General features: G+C 59.7%; 1 protein-coding gene and 1 long non-coding RNA gene across 10 annotated transcripts in view; both read left to right on the top strand.

Annotated features, from left to right (window-relative positions):
* The window catches only part of TNRC6C (trinucleotide repeat containing adaptor 6C), a 115,969-nt gene that overhangs the window by 69,974 nt on the left and 24,915 nt on the right, over positions 1-21,080 (top strand). For all 9 annotated transcript variants that reach the window (XR_016223468.1, XR_016223465.1, XR_016223466.1 and 6 more), the window contains 4 exons: positions 317-2,854; positions 12,564-12,779; positions 19,536-19,702; positions 20,305-20,385. Coding sequence is in view for 4 of the 9 variants with exons in the window: in XM_089316679.1 (XP_089172805.1) it covers positions 317-2,854; positions 12,564-12,779; positions 19,536-19,702; positions 20,305-20,385 (3,002 nt within the window). In the remaining 5 variants the exon portion in view is untranslated. The remainder of the gene's footprint in view (positions 1-316; positions 2,855-12,563; positions 12,780-19,535; positions 19,703-20,304; positions 20,386-21,080) is intronic.
* On the top strand, positions 2,861-11,047 carry LOC149121070 (uncharacterized). The gene is made up of 2 exons (XR_016223483.1): positions 2,861-6,400; positions 6,473-11,047. It is a non-coding gene; the product is annotated as an uncharacterized LOC149121070 (long non-coding RNA).

Below are 21,080 nucleotides of genomic sequence, written 5' to 3'. Positions count from 1 at the left end.
GTGAGCCCCGTGCCATCGCCCACGTTTCCCAGAGCGTGTGTTGTGGGAGCTGCTGCTGTTGGGTTAAGCGGCTTCCTCTACGTATGTGTGTCGCGATCTCCTCTGGAGGGCTGAGACATGCGTAGTGGTAAGGATTAATATAATTTAGAAACATCGACTCTTGAAACCAAGAGCCATTAAGAAGACAAGTAGCTTTTTCCTTTGCCGCCATTCCAGAAAGAAACTTGAAATAAAGAGCTTCCCCAGAGACCAGGTAGCAGCTGATGCACTGACAGACGGGGGAATCTAATCCTCAATTTTGTTTCCTCTCTTCTAGACCTCGGTCACAGTGGACTGGCGGATCACTATGAGAGCTCCCGCTGCGGACAGCAGCCCACTTACCGGAGCGAAGCCGGCTGCGGCTGGGATAAAGTGAGCCTGGACAGGCCCGACAAGGAGGCGTGGGAGCCGGAGTCTGCGTCAGAATGCCCTGCGGACGCTGACCCTGCCTGCAGCTGCGCCCCAGAGAACAGTAGCATGGCCACAGGCAGCGCCCCGGGCAGCTTCCCTGCACACACCAAGAAGACGAACGGCAGTAACGGCACCAGTGGCGCACTCGGGCAAAGCCCTTCTAGCCAGAGTGCCCTGGGAGCAGGGGGAGCCAACGGCGATGGCGGCGCGGCCAGAGTGTGGGGCGTAGCCACGGGCTCCAGCTCTGGCCTCGCTCACTGCTCTGTCGGTGGTGGGGATGGGAAGATGGACAGTATGATTGGAGATGGGAGAAGCCAGAATTGCTGGAGTGCTGCCAGCGCCAGCGCTGGCATCAGTCTCAACCTTAATCCTAACGCCAACCCCGCTGCCTGGCCCGTGCTCGGACACGAAGGAACTGTGGCCACAGGCAGCCCTTCCAGTGTTTGCAGCCCAGTCAGTGCCATAGGTCAAACCCTGGGCAGCCAGAACGGGAACCCACCAGGCACTTTAGGTGCTTGGGGAAACTTGCTGCCGCAAGAGAGCACAGAGCCACAGCCGCCCACGTCTCAGAACGTGTCCTTGAGCGCACAACCTCAGAACCTTAACACTGATGGACCAAATAACACTAACCCCACGAACTCCTCACCAAGCCCTGTCAATGCAATGCAGACGAACGGACTGCCAAACTGGGGTGTGGCTGTTGGCCTGGGGGCCATCATCCCGCCCCCCCTGCAAGGCCTTCCTGGTGCTAATGGGGCCTCAGTCTCTCAAGTCGGCGGAGGTGGAGGTGAGGGAGTGAGCAGTGCTGTGTGGGGGCTGTCCCCAGGAAACCCTGCCACAGGGAGTAGCAGCTCTGGGTTCAGTCAGGGCAATGGAGACACTGTGAACTCGGCGCTAAGCGCTAAGCAAAACGGATCCAGCAGTGCTGTGCAGAAGGAAGGAAGTGGGGGGAACGCCTGGGATTCGGGACCCCCCGCTGGTCCTGGACTGCTTGCCTGGGGAAGGGGCAGTGGCAACAGTGGCGTTGGCAATATCCATTCAGGAGCTTGGGGCCACCCCAGTCGAAACGCCTCGAATGGCGTGAGTGGGGAGTGGGGAAAGACCCCAACCCAGCACGCCGGCAGTGACGTCAGTGGGAAGGGCTCCGCGGGGTGGGAGAGCCCCATGCAGCCTGGCGGTGAACACGTGAGCTCTTGGGCCAAAGCCGCGTCTTCAGGAACCACGGCAAGTGACGGCAGCAGCGAGGGTTCCGGCGGTCACAGCGAGGGAGGCCCCGGGAGGGAAGGAGCGGAGGGCCGCAGGCGAGACAAGGCGGTCCTGGACCAGGGCCACGTCCAGCTGCCACGGAGCGACCTTGACCCGAGAGTTCTGTCCAACACTGGCTGGGGACAGACTCCGGTAAAGCAGAACACTGCCTGGGAGTTTGCCGAGTCCCCCAGGTGTGAGAGAAAGAGCGACACTGGCACAGAGGCCTGGGGCTGCGCGGCGGCTCGGCCCCCAGACACGGGGGGCAAGAGCGAGGGGCCCAGCGCGGACAGCACGAGTACCTCTGCAGTGTCGGGCTGGGTCAGCTCCCCGCCTGCTGCTGTGCCGGCAACCACGGGCTGGGCGGAGAGCGGCAGCAAGGCGCCGAGCGCCCCGGGGGTCTGGGCAGACGCCGCAGGCTCTGCTGCTGTCAGTAGTGCTGCTGCCGCCAAGAGCGGCCACGCTTGGAGTGGGACCGTGAGTCAGGAGGACAAGTCGCCCACCTGGGCTGAGCCTCCCAAACCCAGATCCCAAGGCTGGGGAGACGGGCAGAGAGCGAGTCCAGCCTGGAGCGCAGGGGCGGGAGACTGGGCAGACTCCGCCTCCGCCCTCGGACACGTGGCAGAGGGCAAGAAAAGTGGGTCTGGATGGGATGCTGACAGTAGCAGAGCCGGGGCCGGTTGGGGCGACACCGCGAGGCCCGGGGCCGGTGGCTGGGGCGGTGGCACAAACGCGAAGGGGACTCCCGGCACGAGCTGGGGAGAGTGTCTCAAACCTCCCCAGCAGAGCTGGGCCACCAAACCCCAGGACAGCGGCGTGAGCGGCTGGGGAGGGGCTGCTTCTGCGAAACAGACGGTGACGGGGTGGACGAGGCCGAAGGACAGCAGCGAGGCGACCGGCTGGGAGGAGCCCTCGCCACCGTCCATTCGACGCAAGATGGAAATCGATGATGGCACCTCCGCTTGGGGGGACCCGAGCAGCTACAACAACAGAACTGTCAGCATGTGGGACAGGAACAACCCGGCCGTCCAGAGCAGCGCCACGGCCGCGGCCGGCAGCACCGCCGCGGCCACCACGAGCAGCGCCACGCACAGGGGCGACACGCCACCGCCGCACCAGGCCGGCTCGCAGCTGAACCGATCGCCGCTGCTGGGGCCAGGTACGGAAGGTGGTTTGTGCTGCTTTGCAGCAGAGCGGGAGTCCCGTCCGGTGCTCAGGTGCCCTGAATGTTTTTATGGCAGACAGCGTTAAAGTCCTCTGGGTGCCCTTTGCCCTGAGGATGCGGCAAGGTCACGTAGCCTCTGTCCCCGCTCCGCTCTCAGAGGGGACGTTTTCCAACCTGTCGGTCCCGTCTGTGGTTCAGGCCAGGCGATCAGAGCTGATCTGGAATGGCGCTGGTGAGGGGATGTGCAGACGTTTTTAAACTGGGAAACAGTTCCCCCCGACCCGTCCCCTTGTCCACTTCCTCCGCTCTGGATTGTTTAGTGTTCACAGAAACAATTTTGAATTGTTCTCGGTGATACTTCACAGACATCATTTTAGAGGTCAGGTAATGTTCAGTGGCACGCGTGTCCCGTGCCCTTGCGCAGTAACTGAGAAGGAAACCAGCTGATGATGGTGCCCGTCCCATCTGGCGTTCGCCTGCCCCTGTCCCATGCAGAGTCCCAGATCTACCCCGTGCCACACACCCGGCTCCGGGTGGCGGTGCCCCCACCTCTCCCCGCCCTCTCGCTAGCGATCATGAAACACGTGAAGAAATACATCCTCTTTAGGAACGTTTGGGGACCCTTTGTTAGTTTGGGTTCATTTACACACTCCATCATTTCCTCAGGTAAGCCAGCGGCCCTCAGTAGAATGTGTGTGCAGTGGGAGGGGGCGGAGTGTCAGTCCTCGCAGTTCTAAGTTCACTGAGCAGGAGTGAGGGCCCCGAGCTGCAGGCGTAAAGTTCCACAGGCGTTTCTGATGTGTGGTTGACTGGAATAAAATAATCTCTGTGAAATGTGAATGGCATTATGCAAGTCCTGCTTTGATTTCCATCAAAAGAAAAATCCTAAGACAGATAATCATGGTTTGAGTTATCTGGTGGAAAGAAGACGATGAGGCCATTCACACCAGAGCCTGCCTGTGGGGAGCTTGAACTGTCACAGGGAAGGGACAGCACTGACCAAGAGAGATCAGACAGAATCGAGTGGAGAACAGTAGCCTGTGTTTCTAAGCCGGGGGGTCTCCAGGCGCCAGGCACAGAGCTCCCGAGGAATGCCGGGGACCAGAATATGATCTAGCCACAGGCAGAGCTGCATTCCAGAACCTTCTCCCACGCACCTGCCAGGGGACACCCGTTTTTCCTCCTGTACCACAGAGCCTCAGACAGTTTGAATGCAGTCCCATCCGCCCACCCCTAGGGAGGGGTCCTAGCTCCATGTAGCCGTTCTTCATGGTCACAGCGTCCGGTCCTTAGTGTTGCCATCGGTAAAAGCTGTGGCCCGGAGGGCCCTCACTGTGAGTGCCGCGTCACCGTCACCGGCACGGTCAGCTGAGACTGCCCCCTTGCCCTGCAGTCGCACTCACAGCAGCAGACTCGGAGTTCTCTCTAGCCTTTTTGAGCCACGTCACCTGTTTTTGTTTTTGTTTTTTCCCCAAATTGAGCCTAAAGTGTGGAGTCTTCCTGCTCTACACGGCCATCGTCCCTGTCTCCGCGCTGCTCTCGCGAAGTTTGTGTTGCGTGGTCCCACTGTGGCACCGTGTCCCTGGCAGCTTCTCGGAGGCCTCTGGCATGCTGAGATCTGCTTGAACCCTGATTTTGCAGTGAGCGTCTACTTACTCCTTTCGTCTTTGTGCCATCCCTAAATTTTATGAACATGCCATGAGACAGGACTGAGGCGAGAGCCCCTTCTCCATGGCCACCCGCTTCGCCGTCTCCCTTGGGCAGCCCGGCCAGCCCCGGTGGAGCCAGCCGCAGGGAGTCTGGGAAGGCGTTTCTCATCTCTCAGCCTGGGTCAGACCTGCAGGCTCATGGAAGGCAGTCGGATTTTACGGTGCTGACTGGCTCACGTGTGCACGTTGAGTGAGCACAGAGGAGTTTCGGGGACTTGGAGCTGGTGATGGCGGGAAGGCCTTACAGAGAGAAGCAGCCAGAAAGAGGGACCAGGGCAAGTTGGGAGAGGTCTTTTGGGCCCAGTGGGCCATTGTGGAGTTCTGGGGACCCAGTGAAGAGCTGGTGAACAGCAGCGTCTCATAAGGACCTGGGCCATGGAGAGCCAGGATGGAGAAGAGATGGGGTGGAGGCAGCCTGGGGTGGACAGGGGCAGCGGTGACCTGAGTGACCGTTCGGGTTAAGAGTCAGGATCGGGGTCGAGATGACAGCTCGCTGGCTGACCACAGGAGCTGTGCAGAAGACACAGGTGTTGGATGTGGAGGCCAGGATTCAGCTGCTGGACAGTGGAGAGACAGAGGAGGGCAGCCCTGAGCACGCGTGAATGTGTGAAAGCCGACATAGGTGGAGAGCGGGCATGGGGGCAGCCTGCACACAGGAAGTCCAGGCTGTCAGGGCCAGAGGGTCGGGACACCTCCTGGGAGTCTGCAGACACCAGCCTGGAGTGGAGGGAGGTGGAGGGGGGGACAGCAGAGAATGGAATGGGGCTGACCAGGTCCCCAAGGGGTGGCAGACCACACGTGAGCTAGGAGTGCACACTGCTTGTCAGACCACACGTGAGCTAGGAGTGCACACAGCGGGTCAGACCACACGTGAGCTAGGAGTACACAGCGTGTCAGACCACACGTGAGCTAGGAGTGCACACAGTGTGTCAGACCACACGTGAGCTAGAGTGCACACTGCTTGTCAGACCACATGTGAGCTAGGAGTGCACACTGCTTGTCAGACCACACGTGAGCTAGGAGTGCACACACTGTATCAGACCACACGTGAGCTAGAGTGCACACTGCTTGTCAGACCACACGTGAGCTAGGAGTGCACACTGCGTGTCAGACCACACGTGAGCTAGAGTGCACACAGCGTGTCAGACCACACGTGAGCTAGGAGTGCACACGGCGTGTCAGACCACACGTGAGCTAGGAGTGCACATAGCATGTCAGACCACACGTGAGCTAGAAGTGCACACATGTCAGACCACACGTGAGCTAGAAGTGCACACAGCGTGTCAGACCACATGTGAGGTAGGAGTGCACTCTGTGTCAGACCACACATGACTAGGAGTGCACACTGTGTCAGACCACACGTGATCTAGGAGTGCACACAGCGTGTCAGACCACACGTGAGCTAGCAGTGCACACAGCATGTCAGACCACACGTGACCTAAGAGTACGCACAGCGTGTCAGACCACACGTGACCTAAGAGTGCACACATCATGTCAGACCACATGTGAGCTAGGAGTGCACACAGCGTGTCAGACCACACATGAGCTAGAAGTGCACACAGCGTGTCAGACCACATGTGAGCTAGATAGACGTGCACATAGCATGTCAGACCACATGTGAGCTAGGAGTGCACACATGTCAGACCACATGTGAGCTAGAAGTGCACACAGCGTGTCAGACCACACGTGAGCTAGGAGTGCACACTGTATGTCAGACCACACGTGAGCTAGGAGTGCACACACTGTGTCAGACCACACGTGAGGTAGGAGTGCACAGCGTGTCAGACCACACGTGAGGTAGGAGTGCACAGCGTGTCAGACCACACGTGAGGTAGGAGTGTGCACAGCGTGTCTGACCACACGTGAGGTAGGAGTGTGTACAGCGTGTCAGACCACACGTGAGGTAGGAGTGTGTACAGTGTGTCAGACCACGCGTGAGCTAGAAGTACACAGCGTGCAGACCACACATGAGCCTGAGGTGTGCACAGCGTGTCACACCACACATGAACAAGGGCATTGCAGCTATAGCATGGCATAATATGGCGTGAGACATGGCAGCTAGGGCACGGCACAGTGTGGTGAGAGACACGGCAGCTCTGGCATGGCACAGTGTGGTGAGAGACACAGCAGCTCTGGCATGGCACAGTGTGGTGAGCGAGGCCAGTGATGGCCCCTGGCGTCCAGCTGGATCACTGTTATGGGGGGGTACAGGAAGAGTCAGCATGCACACTCACAGTGGGCAGTCCCGGCTCACGGGGGGAGCATCCTCCTGCCACGGGAACTGCAGCTCCAGGGCCCCCGTGCCAGGCCCTGGTGTCCTGTGCCCATGGGTGGGCCACCTCGTCTCGCGGATGAGGCAGGAGGGGAAGGCGTGCGCCTCGGCTGCACGTTCTGGGCAGCGGCTGAAGTCTCAGGTAGTGTGTGCAGTCCAGAGCGCTTGATGGACGCCTTGGAAGCCTCGCTCTGGGACAAGGCACTCACGTCTGGGTGAAGACCACGGCCCGGCGGTTCCCGGGCTGTGACTGCAGGGCTGCCCTCCGGCACCAGACTGCTGTGCTCACCGTGGCCCCTGGCCGAGGTGAGCGGCGTGGCTCCTGCCTGGCCACAAGACTTAGCATGGGCTTCTGGAGTGGACCGAGTTCAAGAAAGGAGCGGGACTGAGAGCCTGTGTCCTTGGGGTGAGATGTCGGGGAAGCGCTCAGAGAAGCAGAGAGGAGAGAACCGCGCCCACCCTGCCTGGTGCTGCCCAGTCACAGCGAGCAAGCCCCTGGCCGCCAGCCATGTCTCCTCCCTGCCACACGCAGCCGTGCTGTGCCGTGCTGCCCTCTTCCCCCGTCCCATTCCCCAGAAGTCCCCAGCAAGCGCTCCGGCCCGGCGCCCGGGTGGATGTAGTTGGTCGTGGCCACCTGAGCCCTCGGTACCTGGCCGGCCCGTGGGGACCTTGCCCTGTGTGTGTCCCCGGAAGCCACTTTGAACTGATTTTTCATAGACAAGAGTGTGCGCCCTTCCCTGGTGAGGGCGTCTGGCGCAGCCAGCAGTGCCGGGATCGCTCTCGTCCCGGGACAACAAGTCACAACGCCCTGGCCGCTGTTCCTGGGCCTCCCCCTGCCCGCAGGGGCCGCCTCAGTGGTGGGCACCTGTGGACTGGCCCTGCAGTTTCTCCACACCGCTCGCCGGGGCTGCTTGTTAACTTTCGTCATTCGGGACGGTGATCTCTGTCAGCAGCATGAGCACACAGCCTCGGGGGTGTCCCCGCCCTCTGTGCCCGTGACGTCCAGCGGGGGTCACGGAAGCCCCTGCTTGGCAAGCGTGTTGGCCGTGTGTGTGTGTGTGTGTGAGTGTGTGTGCAGCCTCCTCGGGGGGTGGTCAGAGCACCTACCACCCCATGTGTCAGCTCCACACAAGCGCCCCCTGGTGGCTGCCTGGAGCTGGCGTCCTGGGGCCGTCCACAGTTGCACTGACTTGCTGACCTCCCACTCTCCACTTCTGTCAGAATCTGGGGAAGCTGGTTTGGTTTGGTTTGGTTTGGTTTGGTTTGGTTTGGTTTGGCTCTGTTCTGTTCTGTTCTGTTCTGTTTTGTTTTGTTTTAATTGTCAGATATTACCACCTCAGAGTATTGGTCTGTCTTATAAAATATGGTCTTGCAATTACATATTTTTGATTTTTCATGTGTCCAGTTTTATTGAAGTAAATGTCAAAAAGACAACTTTCCCCGTTCTTATTTTTCAACACTTTATTTCAGAGTAGTTTTAAATACTGTGAGGTAGTTACACAGACCGTTCCCACATGCCGTTCTGGTGGTGGTAACAGAATTGGTGTCCGTGAGCCTGGGGGAACGGGTGTTAGGAAGTACAGTGCAGCTCCGTGCAGCGGGCTCTCTGGGCCGGTCCAGACCCACGCCACCCGCAGAACAACAGTGACAACCTGGAGAAGCACCCCAAGGCTCGGCTGGGGACACCTGCGCCCCAGCCTACGCCTGAGCCCAGCTGATGTGCACCTGACAGGCAGCGGGTGATGGCTCAAAGACAGAAGTGGCCCCGGTGCAGCTCCTGGCTCCTGGCTTTGGGCTAGCACAGCCCCAGCTGTTGCAGGCACTCGGGGAACGAAGCAGCACATGGCTGATCTCTCTCTTCCTCCCACCCCCACGCCCATTGTTGGGTAGTGCTGAGCCCGAGCAGGGTGTGTGGGGCCGTGCTGGCAAAGGGGGGTGCCCTGCACACACTGCCATGCACGGCGCCACCTCCCATGACGTGGTGGGAGCCAGCCCTGCAGAGCCTGCTGGTCTGGGTCCTGCCGCTCTAAGAAGCCGCCGCTCTAAGAAGCCAGCAGGAAGTAGTTGGTCACAGTGACAGCTGGCAGAGACGTGGCCGAGAGTGGGGATGGTGCCAGCACAGCATTTACGTAGACCCCAGGAACCTTAGCAGCCCGAGTATCCTGTACGCCTAGAGATGCGTGCCCTAAGGCTCTTAAAACTGCACTTGCAGGGCCAGCTGGTGGTGTGGGTCACGGTCACGGTCTGTCCTCCCCTCGGGACTGACCCAGTGCTGTCACGTGACGCCGTACTGTGTGGGCAGAGGTGGGAGCCGCTGCTCACAGCTCCCTCTCCCTGAACTGCAGCCTGGAAGCAGTGGGGTGGAAGCCTCCGCCTGGACACGTGACACAAGAACCGTGGTTTGGGGTAGAGATGGCACCAGAAGTGTGCCGGCGGTGTTTCCTCTGCAGAGCAGAAGCTGCACTCGGGGCGGGGGGGGGCTGTGCTGGGCCGTTTCGCTCCCCCGTGCTTGGGGCTTTAAGAAGCAGAACTAGACTGGAAAGAAGGGCAGAGAACCAGACGTCTTGGCACAGCAGCAGCGAGACACGGCTGTCGGTGCTGGACCAGGGGCCGCTAAACCACATGGCCTGGGGCACCGGCATCCCATACAGAGCGCGGGCTGGGTCCCAGCGGCTCCACTTCCAGTGCGGCTTCCTGCTAATGTCCCTGGGAAGGCAGTGGATGCTCGCCAACTGCTTGGGCTCCTGCACCCACACTGGACGCCCAGCTGGAGTTCCTGGCTCCTGGCTTCAGCCTGGCCCAACCCTGGCTATGGTCGCCATTTTGGGGAGTGAGCCAGCAGAGGGAAGATCTCTCTCTCTCTCTCTCTCTCTGGCTCTGCCTTTCAAATCTAAAACAAGACAGGCCCAATGCATGGACCTTGGAGGCCCACACACAGAGCTTGCATGAAGACAGCTGGGAATGTAGCGTGGCCTGCAGGAAGCCAGGGAGAAGGAGCAAGTGTGCTTCAGATCTGTGCAACGCACCGAGACAGAAGCTAAACAAGATGTCGCTCTGTTTCTAATACCTGCTCTGTGCACTGTGTAGCCAGAGCCCATGGCCAGTTCCAGGGGAGCCCTCTCTGTAACCTCAAATAGAGCCCCTACCTCTGGATGGAAGTGCCAGGCGCCCACAAGGCACGGCATTTGGCAAAGTGGGAAGAGTAGATGTTGCCGGCTGTCTTAGCGAATTCTACTGGAGGTCTCACCAAACACCAGCAGCCCCTCCCCCCGCTGTGGGTTCTGGCCGTCCCGGACACAGCCCCTCCCCTGCCGTGGGTTCTGGCTTCTGTTCTGTGTCCATTTCGCCCTCCAGCACCTGCTGACTGGTGACAGAGGACAGAGCGTTGCATCATTGGTCCTTTGTCATTCCCCGCTCAGTGTGGTTCTGAAGAATCTGAAAGGAGATGGTGTTTCCAGAACCCTACAGGACAGAAATGTTTTGCCAAAAAATGGTAGCGGCTGGAGAATCATTTCTGACACTGTAATATCTGAGTCTGAAATGTTAGACAAGAACTCGTCCCGCCTCGTCGAGCCCAACCTGGAAGACTTCCGCGAGTTGCTAGCAAGGAATCCACAGCACTCCAGCGGAAGCAGGGGCAGCGAGTTGTGAGGCCACCTGTGTCCCGAGAACGCGGACTCTGGGGTGTCGTGGCCGGCAAGGAGCACAGCCTGGCGTCCACAGGAACGGGAGTCTCGCCTGAGATCAGCTTAAATGGAAACGGTCGTTCCGTGCGTGTTGAGTGGACAAATGTCCTCCACTTCCGTGGGTGTTGAGTGAACAAATGTCCTTCACTTCTGGGATTCTGAAAGATGATGCTTAAAAATCTCTGCCTTCGGGGCAGTGTGTCACATAGCAGATAAAGCTTCAGCCCGCAGCGCCGGCATCCCACATGGGCGCCAGTTCAAGTCCTGGCTGCCCCACTTCCAATCCAGCTCCCTGCTGTAGCCTGGGAAAGCAGTAGAAGATGGCCCAAGTCCTGCACCCATGTGGGAGACCCGGAAGAAGCCCCTGGCTCCTGGCTTCGGATCAGCTCAGCTCTGGCCATTGTGGCCATTTGGGAGTGAGCCAGCAGATGGAAGATCTCTCTCTCTCTCTACCTCTCCTCTCTCTCGCTCTCTCTCTGTAACTCTACCTCTCAAATAAATAAATAAATCTTTAAAAAAAGAAGGAAAATTCTTTGCATTCTACACAGAAGTACCCCATAGAATTTCTGCTGCTTTTGAAAAAATTCTTTGTAAACATTGATCACCTATAATTACCATAGTCTTAATACTTATTTGTGCTTTTGACCTAAACGATTTGTGACGTCGATGTTCGGCACTGCAGGGGTCGGCTGGCGAATGCAGTCTAGGTGAATGTGATGGCCCAGTGGTCTTCAGCGTCACCGAAACCATCGCAGCTCCTCAGAAGTCGGTGACTGCGTCAGCCATGTCCGTGTCCTGACGCAGCTTTGCCCTGGTCTGCGCAGCTCCGGCTCCGGTCTGAGTGGTCGTGGACGGAGCTGCCGTTGGCGGTCGCAGGCTGCAGGCTGTGCTCAGCGTGGCTCGTGGCTCACGTGCCCCTTTGTCGTTAATAATGCGTTCTGCCAAAATAGAGTAGCCAGGGAAGCAATTCTGTGCCATTTTTAAGACAGAAAATTCATCTTGTGTTGCGATGATCACATCCGCGCAGAGGCCAGGTGATTTCAAACCACCAGTTGGCTTGCTCTGTTCGCACCGCGAGCCTCCCTCCGCGTGCAGTGTGAGCCTCCGTTCTCTGTCCCTCCTGTCTGCATGTCCTGGAAAATTACCGTGGGTCCAAGGGGTGCGTGCAGCTGGCCCTCGGCAGAATCAAAGTGATCAGCATTTGAGCCAGTTTGGCACTGGAGGGACACACGGTGGGGGAGGCAGTGCGGGGAGGGGCGGGGAAGGAGGGGACAGTGCAGGGAGGGGCGGGGGGCAGGCATCGGGTCTAGCGGTTAAGATGGCGTGTGGGACACGTGTGTTCCATGCTGGAGAGCCTGGATTCCGCTTCCCGCTCTGGCTGCTGCCTGCAGGCTCCCGCTGGTGAACACCCTGAGAATCTGGGTTAAGTTCTGGCTCCCGACTTGAGTGCACAGCACCCCACCTCCCCAGCCCCATCAAGCAGTTACAGGCAGCTGGGGAGTGAACCAGGGGATGGAGCTGTCTCCCTGTCTCCATCTGTCTGCCTTAATTAAATGTCTAAAACTAAGCAGATCTGATTAAATGAATGCTTTTGTCTCCAGCAGCCATTCTTTTTTTTTTTTTTTTTTTTTTTTTTTTTTTTGGACAGATAGAGTTAGGCAGTGAGAGAGAGAGACAGAGAGAAAGGTCTTCCTTCCGTTGGTTCACCCCCCAAATGGCTGCCACGGCTGGAGCTACGCCGATCCGAAGCCAGGAGCCAGGTGCTTCCTCCTGGTCTCCCATGGGGTGCAGGGCCCAAGCACTTGGGCCATCCTCCACTGTCCTCCCGGGCCACAGCAGAGAGCTGGACTGGAAGAGGAGCAACCGGGACTAGAACCCAGCGCCCATAAGGGATGCCAGTGCCGCAGGCAGAGGATTAACCAAGTGAGCCACGGCGCCGGCCCCTCCAGCAGCCATTCTAACATGGATGATGGGGAAGTTGGAGACAAGTAACTGTTGGCATCTTCGTCTCTTTTTCTCTCCCTTGTGCCCCTCAGTTTCGTCGGGCTGGGGCGAGATGCCCAGCGTCCACTCCAAGGCTGAAAGCTCCTGGGGAGAGCCGCCCTCCCCCTCCACCCTGGTGGACAACGGCACCGCTGCGTGGGGGAAGCCCCCAGGGAGCGGCAGCGGGTGGGGGGACCATGCTGCTGAGCCCGCTGTGACGTTCGGAAGAGCCGGCGCCCCCGCTGCCGCCCCAGCCCTGTGCAAACCAGGTGAGCCCGGGTCGGGTGGTGTAGACACAGTTCCCAGTAGTTACTTTCAGAGGGACACTTGTTGAATTTAAAAGGTGAAATTTCAGGACAGTTTTCCTCCCTGCGTTTATACGCTAGGACTCACTTTGCACCAAGTCTGTAATAAACGCTTGCCGTGCCTGGTGCGTCAGCACCGAAGAGCTGTTGGCAAGCCCCCACCTCCTTGTTAAACAGCGTGCACGGGCCACGCCGCCGGGCGGAGGCGCTCCGTGTTGTCACAAGCTGAGCATCCTAATCCGAAACCCGAAATCTGGAACTCTGAGTACCCGCGCGGCACCACAAGTGGGAACTTCCACTCCTGACCTCAAGGGGGGGCCCCAGTGAAAACGCAAGCGCACCACGAGTAGTGCAGTCACCTTCGCAGACAGACCTCTCGTGTAGGAGGGTTCACGAAGGGGCCGGCGCTGTGGCGTGTGCGGTAAAGCCGCCGCCTGCAGTGCCGGTGTCCCATGGGGGCGCCGGTCAGGTGCTGGCTACTCCATTGCCATCCAGCTCCCTGCTGTGGCCTGGGAAAGCAGTGGAAGATGGCCCAGTGCTTGGGCCCCTGCACCCACTGGGAGTCCTGGAAGAAGCTCCTGGCTTTGGATCAGCCCATATCTTGCTGTTGCGGCCATTTGGGGAGTGAACCCAGCACCACAGCACCTGCCCCTTAAAATTTTTTAAACAAAAAAAGATAAGGTTTTTTTTTTTTTGGTGCAAAAAAACATTTTGAAATCCATGCATAATTTTTTCATAGTTAAGTTTTCCGTGAACTTGTTAAAGACCTCTTATATACACAAACATTCCAAAATTCAAAATCTGAAACACCTGTGGTCTGAGGCGTTTCGGAAGAGGACTACGCAGACGGCGTTAGTGTTCAGTCTTCACGAGTGAGTATCGTGCCTGTCGCTCGAAAGAACTTAAATTTACTTTGCATGAGCCGGTAAAGCGCATCATTGTTTCCTCTTGACAAACCCGTGTCCACAGGGCCCCCCACAGCTCTCCTCCCCTGCTCCCGTGTCCACGTGGCCCCCCACGGCTCTCCTCCCTCCCTCCCTCCCATGTCCACAGGGCCCCCCACGGCTCTCCTCCCTCCCTCCCTCCCATGTCCACAGGGCCCCCCACGGCTCTCCTCCCTCCCTCCTGTGTCCATGTGGCCCCCACGGCTCTCCTCCCTCCCTCCTGTGTCCATGTGGCCCCCACGGCTCTCCTCCCTCCCTCCCTCCCGTGTCCACAGGGCCCTCACGGCTCTCCTCCCTCCCTCCTGTGTCCACGTGGCCCCCACGGCTCTCCTCCCTCCCTCCTGTGTCCATGTGGCCCCCACGGCTCTCCTCCCTCCCTCCCTCCCGTGTCCACAGGGCCCCCACGGCTCTCCTCCCTCCCTCCTGTGTCCATGTGGCCCCCACGGCTCTCCTCCCTCCCTCCTGTGTCCATGTGGCCCCCACGGCTCTCCTCCCTCCCTCCCGTGTCCACGTGGCCCCCACGGCTCTCCTCCCTCCCTCCCGTGTCCACGTGGCCCTCACGGCTCTCCTCCCTCCCTCCCGTGTCCACGTGGCCCCCACGGCTCTCCTCCCTCCCTCCCGTGTCCATCTGCACCTTGCAGTGGTCTCACACTCCCGACCTCCCTTTCATCTTGTAAACAAAACTCCGCTCTGGGAACTCCACGTTCGTGCCTGTGTTTTCCTCTCATTTTCTGAAAGTTCAGTGAGCTAGCACCCATTTTTACAAATAAACAACTAGGTTATAGGGTCAGGCATCTGGTCTAAAGGTTAAGACACCTGCATCCCACATCTGAGTACTGGGTTCAGGTCCTGGCTTCAGCTTCCCGCTCACGCAGGCCTGGGAGGCAGCAGGTGCCGGCCCTGGTAACCGAGGCCCTGCTGCCCGTGTGGGAGACCTGGGCTGCGTTCCTCATGTGGCCCCAGCCCCGCCTGGCCGTGGCGTCTGGGGAGAGAGCCAGCACGTGGGAACTCAGCTTTTGCTCGTTCTCTCTCTTCCTCACAAATAAATTTTAAAAACACTAACGTCCCAGCTGCGTTGCGGGGCAGCTCCCTGTGGGGTGGGTGCTTCGCAGTGCGGTGCTGGGACGCTGGTGTGGAGCAGGGCGGCGGCAGCATCTGCTGTGTAGGCCTCTTGCTCCCTGGAGCGTCGTTGGCTATCCTGGATCTCAACGTGCAACTTTGCTGGTTTGTGTCTCGTCATTTTGCTGACACGGGACAACGTGCTCCACGCGTCACTGCTGGTATTGGTGGCATTCATAATTCTTTTAAAGATTGTATTTATTTATCTGACAGGTAGAATTACAGACAGTGAGAGGGAGAGCCAAAGAGAAAGGTCTTCCTTCTGTTGGTTCACCCCCAAATGGCCGCCACGGCCAGCGCAGCGCTGATCCGAAGGCAGGAGCCAGGTGCTTCTCCTGGTCTCCCATGGGGTGCAGGGCCCAAGTACTTGGGCCATCCTCCACTGCACTCCCAGGCCACAGCAGAGAGCTGGACAGGAAGAGGAGCAACCAGGACTAGAACTGGTGCCCATATGAGATGCCGGCACCGCAGGCAGAGGATTAACCTAGTGCACCATGGCACCGGCCTCCATAATTCTTTTTACTGCACGACTGACAGGCCAGGAAGCTTGTGGGCGCTGAGGGCCGCACGCCCTGTGGAGCAGAGATGCTGGTCGGCTCTGCCCGCGCCTGTGCGCCGGGAAGCCTCTTTGCACCACCTTGAGGAAGTTCTGTGCGAGTCGGTGGCCTTCTTCAAGTTCTCCCAAGAAGCGAACATTTGGAGCAGCTTTGAAAAACACTGTATTTTAAGAAAGGAGAAAAAATATCCTGAACTCAAAATGCAGCCGTGAGGTCGTAGCTCTGTTTGCCCAGGCCTGCTTCCTGCCAGTGTGTGCGTGTCACCTGGAGCTTGTCAGAGAAGCAGACGGCTGGGCCAGCCCTTGGCCTGCTGCTTGTCCTGTGGGCCCGTTGGAGTAGCACCTGCCCGAGTGACGGAGTGCACACTGGGCTGAGAGCCACACACAGGACAGGTGCATCTCCTGGGCACTGCCGTGTAGACAGGACAGGTGCGGCTCCCGGGCACTGCCGTGCAGACAGGACAGGTGCATCTCCCGGGCTCTGCCGTGTAGACAGGACAGGTGCAGCTCCCGGGCTCTGCCGTGTACACAGGACAGGTGCGGCTCCCGGGCACTGCCGTGTAGACAGGACAGGTGCGGCTCCTGGGCACTGCCGTGTAGACAGGACAGGTGCGGCTCCCGGGCTCTGCCGTGTAGACAGGACAGGTGCGGCTCCTGGGCACTGCCGTGTACACAGGACAGGTGCGGCTCCCGGGCTCTGCCGTGTACACAGGACAGGTGCGGCTCCCGGGCACTGCCGTGTAGACAGGACAGGTGCGGCTCCCGGGCTCTGCCGTGTAGACAGGACAGGTGCGGCTCCCGGGCTCTGCCGTGTAGACAGGACAGGTGCATCTCCCGGGCTCTGCCGTGTAGACAGGACAGGTGCAGCTCCCGGGCTCTGCCGTGTACACAGGACAGGTGCATCTCCCGGGCTCTGCCGTGTACACAGGACAGGTGCATCTCCCGGGCTCTGCCGTGTAGACAGGACAGGTGCAGCTCCCGGGCTCTGCCGTGTACACAGGACAGGTGCATCTCCCGGGCTCTGCCGTGTAGACAGGACAGGTGCAGCTCCCGGGCTCTGCCGTGTACACAGGACAGGTGCATCTCCCGGGCACTGCCGTGTACACAGGACAGGTGCATCTCCTGGGCTCTACCGTGTACACAGGACAGGTGCATCTCCCGGGCACTGCCGTGTACACAGGACAGGTGCGGCTCCCGGGCACTGCCGTGTAGACAGGACAGGTGCGGCTCCCGGGCTTTGCCGTGTACACAGGACAGGTGCGGCTCCCGGGCACTGCCGTGTACACAGGACAGGTGCGGCTCCCGGGCACTGCCGTGTAGACAGGACAGGTGCGGCTCCCGGGTGCTGCCGTGTACACAGGACAGGTGCGGCTCCCGGGCTCTGCCGTGTAGACAGGACAGGTGCATCTCCCGGGCACTGCCGTGTAGACAGGACAGGTGCGGCTCCCGGGCACTGCCGTGTACACAGGACAGGTGCGGCTCCCGGGCGCTGCCGTGTAGACAGGACAGGTGCGGCTCCTAGGCACTGCCGTGTAGACAGGACAGGTGCGGCTCCCGGGCTCTGCCGTGTAGACAGGACAGGTGCAGCTCCCGGGCTCTGCCGTGTAGACAGGACAGGTGCAGCTCCCGGGCTCTGCCGTGTAGACAGGACAGGTGCAGCTCCCGGGCTCTGCCGTGTACACAGGACAGGTGCGGCTCCCGGGCTCTGCCGTGTAGACAGGACAGGTGCAGCTCCCGGGCTCTGCCGTGTACACAGGACAGGTGCAGCTCCCGGGCTCTGCCGTGTACACAGGACAGGTGCATCTCCTGGGCTCTACCGTGTACACAGGACAGGTGCATCTCCCGGGCACTGCCGTGTACACAGGACAGGTGCGGCTCCCGGGCTCTGCCGTGTAGACAGGACAGGTGCGGCTCCCGGGCTCTGCCGTGTAGACAGGACAGGTGCAGCTCCCAGGCTCTGCCGTGTACACAGGACAGGTGCATCTCCCGGGCACTGCCGTGTACACAGGACAGGTGCGGCTCCCGGGCTCTGCCGTGTAGACAGGACAGGTGCGGCTCCCGGGCACTGCCGTGTACACAGGACAGGTGCATCTCCCGGGCTCTGCCGTGTAGACAGGACAGGTGCATCTCCCGGGCTCTGCCGTGTACACAGGACAGGTGCATCTCCCGGGCACTGCCGTGTAGACAGGACAGGTGCATCTCCCGGGCACTGCCGTGTAGACAGGACAGGTGCATCTCCCGGGCACTGCCGTGTAGACAGGACAGGTGCGGCTCCCGGGCACTGCCGTGTACACAGGACAGGTGCATCTCCCGGGCTCTGCCGTGTACACAGGACAGGTGCAGCTCCCGGGCTCTGCCGTGTACACAGGACAGGTGCATCTCCCGGGCACTGCCGTGTACACAGGACAGGTGCGGCTCCCGGGCTCTGCCGTGTAGACAGGACAGGTGCGGCTCCCGGGCACTGCCGTGTACACAGGACAGGTGCATCTCCCGGGCTCTGCCGTGTACACAGGACAGGTGCATCTCCCGGGCTCTGCCGTGTACACAGGACAGGTGCATCTCCCGGGCACTGCCGTGTAGACAGGACAGGTGCATCTCCCGGGCACTGCCGTGTAGACAGGACAGGTGCATCTCCCGGGCACTGCCGTGTAGACAGGACAGGTGCGGCTCCCGGGCTCTGCCGTGTAGACAGGTGCATCTCCCGGACTCTGCCATGTGAAGGGTCCCACCTTCTTCTGTAGTCCCCTGGCATTTTATTGCTACAATGCCTGTATTTTTTTTAACAGGCAGAGTGGACAGTAAGAGAGACAGAGAGAAAGAGAGAAAGGTCTTCCTTTGCCGTTGGTTTACCCTCCAATGGCCACTGCGGCCGGCACACCGTGCTGATCCGATGGCAGAAGCCAGGTGCTTCTCCTGGTCTCCCATGGGGTGCAGGGCCCAAGCACCTGGGCCATCCTCCACTGCACTCCCTGGCCACAGCAGAGAGCTGGCCTGGAAGAGGGGCAACCGGGACAGAATCCGGCGCCCCGACTGGGACTAGAACCCGGTGTGCCGGCGCCGCAAGGCAGAGGATTAGCCTATTGAGCCGCGGCGCTGGCCCTGTATTTTTTTTTTTTTTTAAGATTGATTTTATTCATTTGAAAGGCAGAGTTAGAGAGAGGGAAAGATAGAGAAATCTTCCATCCACTGATTACTCCCCAAATAGCCACAACAGCTAGGGCTGAGCCAGGCTGAAGCCAGGAGCCAGGAGCTTCCTCTGGGTCTCCCACACGGGTGCAGGGGCCTGAGAGCTTGGGCCATCCTCTGCTGCTTCCCAAGCATGTTAGCATGGAGCTGAATCGAAAGTGATGGCTGGCGCCGCGGCTCACTAGGCTAATCCCCCACCTAGCGGCGCCAGCACGCCGGGTTCTAGTCCCAGTCGGGGCGCCGGATTCTGTCCCGGTTGCCCCTCTTCCAGTCCAGCTCTCTGCTGTAGCCCGGGAGTGCAGTGGAGGATGGCCCAAGTGCTTGGGCCCTGCACCCGCATGGGAGACCAGGGGAAGCACCTGGCTCCTGGCTTCGGATCAGCACAATGCGCCGGCCGCAGCGCGCCGGCCATGGCGGCCTTTGGAGAGTGAACCAACGGCAAAGGAAGACCTTTCTCTCTGTCTCTCTCTCTCTCTCACTGTCCACTCTGCCTGTCAAAAAAAAAGAAAAAGAAAGTGATACAGCCAAGACTTGAACCAGAGCACGGATAGGCTGCCAGCATTGCAGGGGGTGACTTAACCCGCTACCCCAGAATGGTGGCCCCGACTGACTTTATTTCAAAATGGTCTGTGGTTGGTTATAGAAGTTTGGAGCGTCACTGAGTAGAAATGCCTGGAGTTTGAAGGAAAAAATATAACAGACGTTAACCCAGCCACAGGTGCGACTCAGCACATGGGCTGCAGAAGTAGATTACTCCTGACCCCCCCACCTCACAGTGCAGCACCTGTACCCTCAGGCGGGGCCTCATTTCTCCTGCCCCCTGCACCCCCGGGCGGGGCCTCATCTCCTGTCCACTATGCCCCCTGCACCCTCAGGTGGGTTTGGCCTCATCTCTCCTGTCCACTGTCCTTCCAGCTTCCAAATCTATGCAAGAATGCTGGGGCAGTGGGGGGGACGACGTCAGCGCCGGTGCCAGCCAGTGGGAGGACGAAGAGGGCGACGTGTGGAACAACGCTGCTTCCCAGGACAGCGTCTCCTCCAGCAGCTCCTGGGGCAGTGCCTCCAAGAAAGGACTTCAGAAGGTACGCAGCGTGGGCCCCCCACGGAGGGCTGGAGGTAGCCCCAGGACCCCTGAGACCCTCTGCCTTCCCCGCCGCTCCGCAGGCCTGTGTTGGAAAGCAGTGTTCATTGTGGCCCCATCTCACCTCCTCTCAGAAGCTAAGCAGGGTTGGGCCTGGTTAGTACTTGGATGGGAAAAAAAGTGCTCATTTAAAAATGTTCTTGGTGTTAACATGTGAAAGGTAATCATTTTGAATGTTCTGTGTCTTAACCTGCAGGGCAGAAAATATTGATAGACAGCTCTTAGACCACAAGTTCCCCAGGGCCCTCCCTGTTTGAGTCTGGGCTGCTGAGACCAGAAAGTCCAAGAACCCCCGAGGTAGACAGTGAAGGAGCTTGGACAGAGGCGGCCCGGAAGGCCTGGGGCCCACAGCTGCCGTACCCCAAGATGAATTCCAGGAGGACCCCAGATCTAAACGGGGACGATGAAGTGGGCGTGGGAGAGGCCAGAACATGAAGCAGTTCTGGGTGCAGTAGATGAACACAGACGCAGGTCATGTGACTTAACCACCGTGAATCAGGGCGCCCTGCTGGAGGGTGTGCCTGCAAACCCGCTCTCTTCTAGGCCATGAAGACCTCTGCCAAGCAGGACGAGGCCTGGGTCGTGAGCCGGCTGATCAAACAGCTCACCGACATGGGCTTCCCGGTGAGTGCGCCTGGCCCGGCCCGTCTGCCGCGCTCGCACGCTCAAACCCCCTCACCCCCGCGGTTTGCTTCAGGGGCGGAGAGCCCGCGATGGCCGTCAGGGCAGCTGTGAGAGCCTCCTAGGATGAGACAGCGTGTCGTCTTTACTTCTCATCTATAATTAATTTGTTGAGCTGTAGCTTGACCAAGATCGCCCAGGAGAGCGAAGGTTTTACATGCAGGTAGAGCGTCCTGGCCGGACGTCCGAGTCCCTCAGCCTCCTTCCAGGCGCAGGGAGAACTGAGCACTCGGGGCCAGGTGCTCGCTGGCCAGTCAGAGGGCGGAGGTCAAGCTCGTACTCGTGTGGGATGCCGCCGTGTTTCCAGAGTCCCTCACGTGCCCGGTCCTGGCCACATGAAAACTGATCTGTCAGTCAGAGAATGAGGCCGCAGAGGGGACGGAGGCCCTCGGCGGGGCCAGCTCACACCAGCGTGGTCAGCATGGGGCCCCTGCTGGCTCTGACCCTGCCCTGAGAGCAGTCTCTTCCCATCAGAGGGATAAGTTTCAGATGAGTCCGCTTGTGTTTTCCTCATAGAGCCCAGAGCTGACAGAGTAGACCGCGAAGCTCTGTGCTGAGAGTGACTCATGGCAGCTGCACTGAGAGACACACGCGGGGCGCGACGTGGGGCGGAGTCTGCCCAGTCCTTTCAGGCGTGT

Source organism: Oryctolagus cuniculus, chromosome 17 (genome assembly GCF_051225735.1).
Source record: "Oryctolagus cuniculus isolate XC-2025 breed Fujian yellow rabbit chromosome 17, ASM5122573v1, whole genome shotgun sequence".
NCBI lineage: Eukaryota > Metazoa > Chordata > Mammalia > Lagomorpha > Leporidae > Oryctolagus > Oryctolagus cuniculus.
Note: the sequence above shows the minus strand (reverse complement) of the source record. Positions and strands in the feature narration are given on the sequence as shown.